We start from the raw sequence: 12,234 nt of genomic DNA, 5'->3' as shown, positions 1-12,234 counted from the left end.
CTCAACTGATTTCAGTTTCGTTCACCGATTCACTCAGTCACACAGTTTACCCAGATGTACAGCAGCCTGATCAAGCGTATCTTTAAATAATACTGGCTGGCTTTTTTTGTGGTTTATCAGATATATTCCATTTAGCGAGCATGATATTGAACAAGCTGAATGGAATATATCTGATATACCACGAAAACCAGCCAGCCAATATTATTATCTCATCTCATTATCTGTAGCCGCTTTATCCTGTTCTACAGGGTCGCAGGCAAGCTGGAGCCTATCCCAGCTGACTACGGGCGAAAGGCGGGGTTCACCCTGGACAAGTCTCCAGGTCATCACAGGGCTGACACATAGACACAGACAACCATTCACACTCACATTCACACCTACGCTCAATTTAGAGTCACCAGTTAACCTAACCTGCATGTCTTTGGACTGTGGGGGAAACCGGAGCACCCGGAGGAAACCCACGCGGACACGGGGAGAACATGCAAACTCCGCACAGAAAGGCCCTCGCCGGCCACGGGGCTCGAACCCGGACCTTCTTGCTGTGAGGCGACAGTGCTAACCACTACACCACCGTGCCGCCCAATTTTATTCTCATCTCATCTCATTATCTCTAGCCGCTTTATCCTTCTACAGGGTCGCAGGCGAGCTGGAGCCTATCCCAGCTGACTACGGGCGAAAGGCGGGGTACACCCTGGACAAGTCGCCAGGTCATCACAGGGCTGACACATAGACACAGACAACCATTCACACTCACATTCACACCTACGCTCAATTTAGAGTCACCAGTTAACCTAACCTGCATGTCTTTGGACTGTGGGGGAAACCGGAGCACCCGGAGGAAACCCACGCGGACACGGGGAGAACATGCAAACTCCACACAGAAAGGCCCTCGCCGGCCACGGGGCTCGAACCCAGGACCTTCTTGCTGTGAGGCGACAGCGCTAACCACTACACCACCGTGCCGCCCCCCCAATATTATTATTATTATTATTATTATTATTATACACACACACTCTTCCAGTGTTTCGATGTCCATTGGTATGTTTTTCTCTTGTAAATACGCGTGAAGAATATCTAATTCAGTTTTGGTCGCCTGTCGGGTGTTCAGCATGTCTTTCCTGGTGAAAAAAGAAATGCTTCTGCGTATGCGCACAAAACTCCCTCATTGAATATTCGCATCAGCTCCGGCATGTGACTTCACGTTGTCTTGACAACCATGCAATATCGTAAACCATATTCAGCGCTCATCCTCCATTGGGTAGAGTGACATAATACACATAGGATAAGCGATATGTTTACAATATTGCATGTTATCAAACCAAATGAATGGAACCTGCTTGAAGGGAATAGAACACACGTGTTTATTCTATTGAAAGATTGTCTGACTGTTGCATGGACTGAAACACAGGAAGAAATGCTCCAGCTCTGACGGAGCGAGCCTCATTACACTCACTGACTCGACTGATCCACTGAACAGGAGACAAACGAATCCTGGTTCAGAACTGGAAGATTCACTGGTTCAAGTGCTGAGATGATGAATGAATGAATGAATGAGTCAATCTCAGTCAGGATTCACTCATCCAGTGGAAAACGTCAGTTTGGTCTTGTAGTTTGTAAATTTGCTTAAAAAGAATCATTTGCATCCGAAACATATCTCGAAATCAGAGAGACCCAAATACTGGAAAGAGATGAATGGAGAGAGAGAGAGAGAGAGAGAGAGAGAGACAGACAGACAGAGATAGAGACATACATACAGTGGTGCGTGAAAGTTTGTGAACCCTTTAGAATTTTCTATATTTCTGCATAAATATGACCTAAAACATCAGATTTTCACACAAGTCCTAAAAGTAGATAAAGAGAACCCAGTTAAACAAATGAGACAGAAATATTAGACTTGGTCATTTATTTATTAAGGAAAATGATCCAATATTACATATCTGTGAGTGGCAAAAGTATGTGAACCCTTGCTTTCAGTATCTGGTGTGACCCCCTTGTGCAGCAATAACTGCAACTAAACGTTTGCGGTAACTGTTGATCAGTCCTGCACACCGGCTTGGAGGAATTTTAGCCCGTTCCTCCGTACAGAACAGCTTCAGCTCTGGGATGTTGGTGGGTTTCCTCACATGAACTGCTCGCTTCAGGTCCTTCCACAACATTTCCATTGGATTAAGGTCAGGACTTTGACTTGGCCATTCCAAAACATTAACTTTATTCGTCTTTAACCATTCTTTGGTAGAACGACTTGTGTGCTTAGGGTCGTTGTCTTGCTGCATGACCCACCTTCTCTTGAGATTCAGTTCATGGACAGATGTCCTGACATTTTCCTTTAGAATTCGCTGGTATAATTCAGAATTCATTGCTCCATCAATGATGGCAAGTCGTTCTGGCCCAGATGCAGCAAAACAGGCCCAAACCATGATACTACCACCACCATGTTTCACAGATGGGATAAGGTTCTTATGCTGGAATGCAGTGTTTTCCTTTCTCCAAACATAACGCCTCTCATTTAAACCAAAAAGTTCTATTTTGGTCTCATCCATCCACAAAACATTTTTCTAATAGCCTTCTGGCTTGTCCACGTGATCTTTAGCAAACTGCAGATGAGCAGCAATGTTCTTCTTGGAGAGCAGTGGCTTTCTCCTTGCAATCCTGCCATGCACACCATTGTTGTTCAGTGTTCTCCTGATGGTGGACTCATGAACATTAACATTAGCCAATGTGAGAGAGGCCTTCAGTTGCTTAGAAGTTACCCTGGGGTCCTTTGTGACCTCGCCGACTATTACACGCCTTGCTCTTGGAGTGATCTTTGTTGGTGGACCACTCCTGGGGAGGGTAACAATGGTATTGCATTTCCTCCATTTGTACACAATCTGTCTGACTGTGGATTGGTGGAGTCCAAACTCTTTAGAGATGGTTTTGTAACCTTTTCCAGCCTGATGAGCATCAACAACGCTTTTTCTGAGATCCTCAGAAATCTCCTTTGTTCATGCCATGATACACTTCCACAAACATGTGTTGTGAAGATCAGACTTTGATAGATCCCTGTTCTTTAAATAAAACAGGGTGCCCACTCGCACCTGATTGTCATCCCATTGATTGAAAACACCTGACTCTAATTTCACCTTCAAATTAACTGCTAATCCTAGAGGTTCACATACTTTTGCCACTCACAGATATGTAATATTGGATCATTTTCCTCAATAAATAAATGACCAACTATAATATTTTTGTCTCATTTGTTTAAACTGGGTTCTCTTTATCTACTTTTAGGACTTGTGTAAAATCTGATGAAGTTTTAGGTCATATTTACGCAGAAATAAAGGAAATTCTAAAGGGTTCACAAACTTTCAAGCACCACTGTAGATAGAGAGACAGACAGGCAAAGAGACAGAGAGAGAGAGAGACAGACAGACAGACAAACAGACTGACAGAGAGAGAGAGCCAAAGGATAATGTTTGAAATCATGTACACTCGTGATAAACAGGGCTGTGTGTGTGATATTAGAGTTTACAGACACAAAAACACCGTTTTACTGCATCGTGTGTGTGTGTGTGTGTGTGTGTGTGTGTGTGTGTGTGTGTGTTAAATAACAGTAGTTGAGCTATAATAATGATAGTTCAGGACCGTAATTGCTGTTTTTGTTGCTGCTGTTTGTAAGGAAGGAGGTGAGCTGATGCACAAAATACAGTGGAAGAAAATTCACTCACACACACACACACACACACACACACACACACACACACACAACACTGCACCTGACTTACACTCACATGCAACCCTACACACTTTACCAACTCTTAAGTGCAGAAAATATTCTATGTGACTCATATTTGATAAGGCAGTCACGGTGGTGTAGTGGTTAGCGCTGTCACCTCACAGCAAGAAGGTCCTGGGTTCGAGCCCCGTGGCCAGCGAGGGCCTTTCTGTGTGGAGTTTGCATGTTCTCCCCATGTCCGCGTGGGTTTCCTCCGGGTGCTCCGGTTTCCCCCACAGTCCAAAGACATGCAGGTTAGGTTAACTGGTGACTCTAAATTGAGCGTAGGTGTGAATGTGAGTGTGAATGGTTGTCTGTGTCTATGTGTCAGCCCTGTGATGACCTGGCGACTTGTCCAGGGTGAACCCCGCCTTTCGCCCGTAGTCAGCTGGGATAGGCTCCTGTGACCCTGTAGAGGATAACTGGTTACAGATAATGGATGGATGGATATTAAATGATTACGGTCATTGGTGCTGAGTTTTATTCACGCATGCTTTCAACGCATGTTGTCTGTACAGAACTGCTCTCTCTCTCTCTCTCTCTCTCTCTCTCTCATACCACTGTTTCCATGTTGTTTGGCACAGAATTAATGTCGACTGTACCGTATCATGTCCATTGTTTAGTTTAAAATGAGGTTTAGAGGAACGCCAAACTGAATGCAGGCTAATTAGTATGAATAATATTAATAACAATAAGAAGAAAAAGAAGGAGAAGAATCAAAACTGTCTGATTAAATTTTCTAATATTCTATAAATCAGTTTTGTGTGTCAAACTACATTATAAATAAATGCCTGGTAAAAATCTCCCGCATCCTCGCCACATCTCAGGCGGGTGGAGAACGCGTGTTGTGACGGCAGAGTGGAAGTTTAGTTCGCGTCAGCAGTGTGGAGTTCAGTGACAGAGGCCCGGACAGTGTTTGTTTCTTCTTTGGATCAGTGACTCACACTCAGCATATCGATTTCACTTACAACAATCTTTAAAACCTGCCTAATGATCATAATCATGTTGACAAATTGACTTTTTTGTCTCTGGTGTCTTGGTTCCAGCTGTTTTTTTTTTTTTTTTTTGTGGTGCTGAGCAGGTCCCATTTAGCTGACTAAGAAGATTAGCCATTTTTTCCAGCAGTGTGAACTGCGAAGCAGCGCGGCAGCCGTTCCTGAGACAGTGATGAATGTAGCGCTGTAAACGATTATAAATAGAAGCTTAATGCGCTGTTCAGATATGGTTTTGTAATTAGTCCTTTCTGAAGGTCACCACGCTCCTCCTCTTCTTCAGGCTTCTCTACAAGGCCATCGACTCGAACAAGGAGAACTTTGGTCCCATCTACAACTACCGTGTGGAGATCTCCATTTTCTTCATCATCTACATCATCATCATCGCCTTCTTCATGATGAACATCTTCGTGGGTTTCGTCATCGTGACGTTTCAGGAGCAGGGAGAGAAAGAGTACCAGAACTGTGAACTGGACAAGAACCAGGTGTGTGTGTGTGTGTGTGAGAGAGAGAATAAGAGGAGAACATGTTTCCTGTTCCGACACACAGTGTATAATCGTGTGTGAGCCTGTTTCCTTGTGTCTGCCCCGCCCCACAGCGCCAGTGTGTGGAGTATGCACTTAAAGCCCAACCTCTGAGGCGCTACATCCCTAAAAACCCCTATCAGTACAAGTTCTGGTACGTGGTGAACTCCACAGCCTTCGAGTACATCATGTTTGTCCTCATCATGCTCAACACCATCTGCCTGGCTGTACAGGTAAGAGTGCATGCTTGGTTTTTCTCTGAATAATGTGGAACTTGATTAGAACTCCACAGGACCTGAGACGTGGCCCTGGGTTCGACCATCTCTCCTCAAACGTTTCTCAGTTCTATAGTATGATGCAGTAACGTAAAAAAACAAATCCATGCGATGATCTCAAATGATTCCTTGGACCATTCCTGTCGAGCGTGTGGTTCTGGCATTTCTTCAGTTCCTCACTCATTCGAGTTCCTGTCTGTAGTTAGCTCCCATTTCCTGTTTGAGCTTTTATTTTGTCCTGTCTCGTCCTTCTCCACATGCAGCACTATGGGCAGTCTCAGACGTTTAACTACGTGATGGACATCCTGAACATGATGTTCACCTCAGTCTTCACTGTGGAGATGGTCCTCAAACTGATCGCCTTCAAACCCAAGGTACATCTTTAACAGCATCCTTATAAACGCTTAAGACTAATCACAATATTGTAGAGATTGTACACTATTGTTTACTGTGTGTATATGATCATGACCCCCGCTCCCTTCTCCCTACGCCCAGCTGTTTGTTCCGAAGGAGGACAGAATACTTGTAAGAGACACAGTTATCCCTTTTCTACCGACACCATGCCACTGCTGGGACTGGAACCGGTGCTGATTCTGGCCAGAGTTTAAACAAGTTTAAGAGCTGAAGAAGCATTACATCATCAGATGCTGGAGTTACTACTACTACTAATAATAATATTAATAATACTAAAGGTGCAGGGATTTACGAGCACAGCGAGGCAGAAATCTTTCACAGATGTGAGATGGCGGTTTTATTGCTGTTCACGTTTTATCCTGAGCGCATTAGCAGTGTACGCAGCTCGTGCTTTTGTAATTCCAAAATTTGCCACTGTGATGACACGTTCAGTTTGCAGGAGGTTTGTTTTGCGAAACTCGAGGTCAAGATTAACCGGCATTAAATCGCAAAAAACACTCAGTGCAAAGCAAATTCTAATCGTAATCGTAGAACGTAGTCAGGAAACGAATAAGGTCAAGGTCAAAATCACAAATAACAGAATCAACATCAAGACGAAAGGACAAGGCAAAAACGCGGCAAGGCAAACAGAACGGCTAGCAAACTCTAACACCTGCGTTAAAGTCCGTGTATGTAAAGATATGGTTCAGACAGAAGGTCCATCGAGTCACCAAAGAAGGAAGCGTCTGAGAATTCAAAGGAGAGCGCCCTCTGCTGTTCTGAAGAGGGCGGCATATGTTGGAAATGTGAATAAAAGGATTTTGATTTGTTTGTGCATCATTTGTGGACACAAAATAAGAAATAATGACGCACATATGTTAAATTATTAAACGTTATTTTCTTAATGCAAGATATCACTCAGGAACCCCTTTCATTTTTCACGTTTTTGTTTTGCGCAAAAGAATCAGGCATGTTTGGAGTCGTTTGGGCATTAATACTGTAGGGTACTCTGTCATTAAAACAATTAATTTTTCTGAAACTGTTTGAGCACAAATTTTTATTTTGCGTGCACAAACGATGCAGAAACAAATCGAAATAATTTTGTTCACGTTGTCGTGATGTAGGGTGCTGACTTCACAGGTCTGGAGTGGAATTGTCTGGGCTGAATGTTACACACACACTCACACACACAGACACACACACACACACATTGTGCATCATGAAGTGTCGCAAGATTATATTTTTGCTCACACTTTCATTACTGCGCTGTTAATTTATTATTATTTTTTAACAATAAATTTCAGGTGAATGATTGAGGTAAGGCGGCACGGTGGTGTAGTGGTTAGCACTGTTGCCTCACAGCAAGAAGGTCCGGGTTCGAGCCCCGGGGCCGGCGAGGGCCTTTCTGTGCAGAGTTTGCATGTTCTCCCCGTGTCCGCGTGGGTTTCCTCCGGGTGCTCCGGTTTCCCCCACAGTCCAAAGACATGCAGGTTAGGTTAACTGGTGACTCTAAATTGAGCGTAGGTGTGAATGTGAGTGTGAATGGTTGTCTGTGTCTATGTGTCAGCCCTGTGATGACCTGGCAACTTGTCCAGGGTGAACCCCGCCTTTCGCCCGTAGTCAGCTGGGATAGGCTCCAGCTTGCCTGCGACCCTGTAGAACAGGATAAAGCGGCTAGAGGTAATGAGATGAGATGATTGAGGTAAACATCTCAGTTCATGGAACTGATTTGAACAAAAAAACAAAAACAAACACATGGTATGGTTCCAGATGAAGCACCGGCTCTGGGTCCAGCACCGTCACTGTGCCGATGGAAAACGGTTAAGTGTGGTGTGCAGTGTTCAAACACGTTCTCTCTCTTCTCCATAGAGTGGAAAATCTAGAGCTGCATGCGCTTAATTTACTCACACAGTTCCTGAGTGAAGAACAGTGATGCCCTGTCTTACCCACAAGCACATCACACAAATGGTGCAACAAATGAACTCAACAATGGGTTATAAAATCATATGATGTAATAATGACTGGGGATGCATCGATGCCCATATACCAGGATCCATTTCCTTGGACTTGGAAAAATAAAAATAAAAACTTGCCTTTCAATGTTCAAGCGATTTATATCGTCTCTGCTGCCCATAATTTGCTGCAAATCCAATTATTCTACCATGAAATTGACTTCGATTCGGGTCTAACATGACCGGAAGCAACTCCATACTTGTTGATCGATTCTCGTGCTCTGATTGGCTGAGCTGGACCACGTGACCATGCCGTAGCGTATGTAGTTATGCTGAGAATGCACCAGAAGGCATGTAAATTGCAAAATTTTCTGGGGGGGCAAACCCCCAGACCCAAATTCCAGAGCCACCTATTACTTTTCTTAGCTGGCTACTTCAGATTTCCCAGAGAACCCTGCTGTACTCGTAAACAGATGAGTTGAAATGACCGTGATGATGTGGGCATATTTCAAGATTACTGATCGAATAATCTGTGTAAGTATCAAGAGAAGAAACTACAGCGTCATACACGACAGGTGATAAAACTGGTCAAACATTTTAAAAATAAAATTCAGCACGTAGAGTTCGTACCCGTCTCCAAACAGTGCTTGGTGCGATCTCTCTCAGATCTCACGAGCCGTCCTTGACAACGAGGCATCCTGACGTTGTAAAAACATTTCCTGCTGTACAGAACGTCTTTTCCAGGTGAAACTTGGTAACGTTATCAAGAAAGAGTCTCGTAGCTGAAGTGCACACACACACACGCAGTGGTGCTTTTCATGGCTGTGATGTAAACCTGAGAAACATCAAGAGGGCTGAATAAAATGTTCCATCACTTCTCTGAATTGCGAACATTTCAGTATCAGTACTCGAATCGGTATCGACGAGGACCAAAAGACAGACTCATCCTCCTCAGCGGTCAGAATAAAGGTATTCATGCATCCCTCATAATGAGCATGTGATAATTCGTCCAATCAGTGAGCGCTGCTTGGCCGCTCAGTGGCGAGTGTGATTGGGCATCACTAGTGTAGGATTTAAATCAAACATAATGCATGATCCTTTCCACTTTGAAACCACCATCAGTGAGCATTACAGGTCAAAATTCATGCCTTGAGTGTGAATTTTGACGCGTAAGAGTTGAAGTGGTGATATCAGCAGATACTGCGTAGTTGAAAAGTTCAGAAGCGGAGAGATCCGCTGATAAATGTCTGATAGTCATCACTAACCCCCGCTGCCTGTCTAAGGGTTATCTCGAAGACCCGTGGAACATGTTCGATGCTATGGTGGTGATCGGGAGCATAGTTGACATTGCGCTCACTGAGGCTGATGTAAGTAAGCTCAGCCCCTGGCTTCGCCTCCTGCTCCTCCTCCTCCCCACCCCCCTCGCTCCTGTATTCCAGTTGGAGGTCGTGTGTTCCTCCGTTCTCTAACGATCTGTTACAGCTCTTTGTCTCGAGTCGGGACGTTTCAGCTCTCCGAGAGCTCCCTTTGAACTTGAACGTGAAAATGATCTTCCTTTATGAAGGTGTGCTAATTTCTGTTTTCTCCCCCTCTTTTTTCCTCAACCTTTCCTCTTGTGTCTTCCATAACCTCTTCCTTTTCATCCCCTTCTTTCTTCTCTCTTTCCACCCATCTACTACACCCCCTCCCGGTGTGTTATGTTTGTTTGTCTGTATTTTTTTTGTTTGCATTAACAGCATTATTTCACTGATGCTTGGAACACGTTTGATGCCTTAATTGTAGTTGGTAGCGTCGTAGATATTGCTATCACTGAAGCCAATGTAAGTATGAACAACTTTGCTTCTCTTAGATTAGAAACCTTGCAAGAAACCTGTGGGGACTACTATTATTATTATTATTATTATTATTATTATCTTACGCAATACATATTAGCCTAATATAGAACACGATGTCAATATCAAGACTGTTCTTTGCGTCTCTGGAACATTTCAGCTCCGTCATCATGGTGTGGCGTGAAGCAGAGTGACTGTTACCACACAAGTTCACACAGACAGTGTGTTATTTCTCTGATAACACACAAGTTTACAAACGATTACAGATTTTAAATTATGCATCAATTAAGCGTCGTGCTTTTTAACCATTTGCAGTTATATTTAATGTTGTAGAACGTCCACGAGAAACAGGAGTTCCTGTTCTCACTTGCATTACAATTAAGCGGCTATAAACACTTGTTCCCTCACCAACTCTTTTTTTTTTTCAGTAATAAAAAAAAAATTCATGTCACCGAGAAACCAAAAGCGTAAACTCTCCTGTCCTGAAGATTTAACTTTGACTCTTACACTGGAGACTCCTTCCATAAAACTTCACACGTTTTTCGATCTGTTTATTACTCCTGGAGCGTCCGCCGTATACATGCCCGCGTACGAGCTGTTACACCGGTAACAGTTCGTATGAGAACGATTTGAAGTTGTGCGCCTGCCGGAGTTCTCCATTCCTCTGAAATTCAGAGCGATGTTTGGGTGGAGTTGACGCCGTATGTTGTTTGTTCGTGTTTCAAGCTTAAATTTTTTCAAGGTGAGATTCGACTTTTGGAACCTCATCTGTTTCCCCACTGATTTTTTGCGAGGTTTTATGACCAGTGCTGTCTGTGATTGTTCTGCTTTGTGACGACAATTTCTCACCAAAATGTCCTGAACATTAACATGTGCACTTTGTTCTCCTCCTGCATATCTAAAATATACTAAAATGTCAAGGGGTGGGTGAATAAAATCTTCCAGGTTTGGGTATTGGTGTGTGTGTGTGTGTGTGTGTGTGTGTGTGTGTGTGTGTGTGTGTGTGTGTTTGAGAAGGACAGGATCGTGATCATGTGACATCTCTGTAGTACAGCTGGCCTAACTGCTATTGTTATTTATTCTGTTTCCATAGAAACTGTTGAAGGCAAGTATGGCGAGACGTGCTGTCTTTTTTTTTTTTGCTGATTCTCTTAAACACTTTGAATCATTTTTGTGCGGTTGAAGTTATTTCTAATCACACACAATTTAAAAAAATTCTCTGTGAGGTGCGGTTGTGTTCGTGTAGATCGGAGCGGTGTGTCCTTTGCTAAGCCTCATGTTATACGTCCGATCAGACGCTCTTCGGAATAAACACATGCTCTATTCGAATGATGTGCTCTGATGCGTATAACCTGAAGAATAGCAAATACAGGATGTCTGAGTCGTTCCGATCTACGTGAACTCGGGTGATGGTGGAGTCTGGCTGTCGAGCTGATGGTGCAGCAGGCTGTGGCTGAATCGACACTGCAACAGCTGGGCTGAACAGATCTCCACCTGTCCCATCTGGGTTTGTTAAGTCCAGGTGTGGGTGTTATTTCTGGAGACAGCCGGGCGACTGATGTCTCACAGGAGAGATGAAAGAATATCTGCTGACGCTGTGTGATGGCAGTGGAGTTGCAGCAGGAGTCTCCTCGTCAGCTCTCCTGCCCTCACGCTAAATCAGTGCTGATTGATTTCTGAGAACACGGCTGGTGTTCACTTCATGGAATACTCCACTGCTCTTCAACACCACGTTCACAAGTTCAGTGTCAGTGTACGGTCGACAAATGTGATCTCTGAGGGTTTATTCGAGGCAGAGAAGAACTTTAAATTCCAGCGCTATTAAATCAGTGTTGATTCCAGGTGTTAGAGATCGAGATTTTCACTGTAGGATAACAGAAACTGAAAATATCACTGTGTCATGGCATTAATCAACTGTATAGAAACACACAAAAGGAAAGAAACCGTGACTGATCACGGAATCCAGGGACACATGTCGGCCCGGGGGCATTTTGAGTTATTGACAGATTCAGAAAGTACAGTTTCTAAGCTTTCCAATGATGCCTTCCATGTGGAGATCTGACAATATTTGAAGAATGTGTGGCCTTTTGAAAGTGTATACTTCTTAAAACAGAAAAGGGAGAAAATCACCCTCAAAGTTTTCCTTCTCAGTTCCTCTGGGTGTAGGGCGGGCACATAATGGTGCTCATTTGCATGACATTAAGGAAAGCCCTACCCCCTACGAGCTAGCACGATACTACTTTCATGTAAACAAAGATCACCACGTCAATTTTCCTTCCATGCAAAGTATGCCCAACACAATTATGAAGTACAAAAATAAGTCCTAAAGTATACTTTAACGTTTTGTGGTTGAAAAATTACTCACACCGTAAGAAAGAAAGATAGCATGATGATGACACAACTAACACAATGCTAGTTTCATGTAACCAAACCACAACACTCTCCGTTACATGCAAAAATAACCACACAACCTTGATTAATAAACTCACCCCATCAGAAAGAGAAACAGCGC

The 12,234-nt window shown here is 43.6% G+C and overlaps 1 protein-coding gene across 1 annotated transcript in view; it reads left to right on the top strand.

Moving 5' to 3' along the window:
• The window catches only part of cacna1da (calcium channel, voltage-dependent, L type, alpha 1D subunit, a), a 137,723-nt gene that overhangs the window by 85,988 nt on the left and 39,501 nt on the right, over positions 1-12,234 (top strand). Inside the window, exons 26-29 of the mRNA XM_060910246.1 lie at positions 5,030-5,231; positions 5,345-5,503; positions 5,809-5,919; positions 9,627-9,710. Of these exons, the coding sequence (XP_060766229.1) occupies positions 5,030-5,231; positions 5,345-5,503; positions 5,809-5,919; positions 9,627-9,710 (556 nt within the window). The remainder of the gene's footprint in view (positions 1-5,029; positions 5,232-5,344; positions 5,504-5,808; positions 5,920-9,626; positions 9,711-12,234) is intronic.

This window comes from Neoarius graeffei, chromosome 26, assembly GCF_027579695.1.
Source record: "Neoarius graeffei isolate fNeoGra1 chromosome 26, fNeoGra1.pri, whole genome shotgun sequence".
Classification (NCBI taxonomy): Eukaryota; Metazoa; Chordata; class Actinopteri; order Siluriformes; family Ariidae; genus Neoarius; species Neoarius graeffei.
This window is presented reverse-complemented; position numbering and strand designations above follow the sequence as displayed.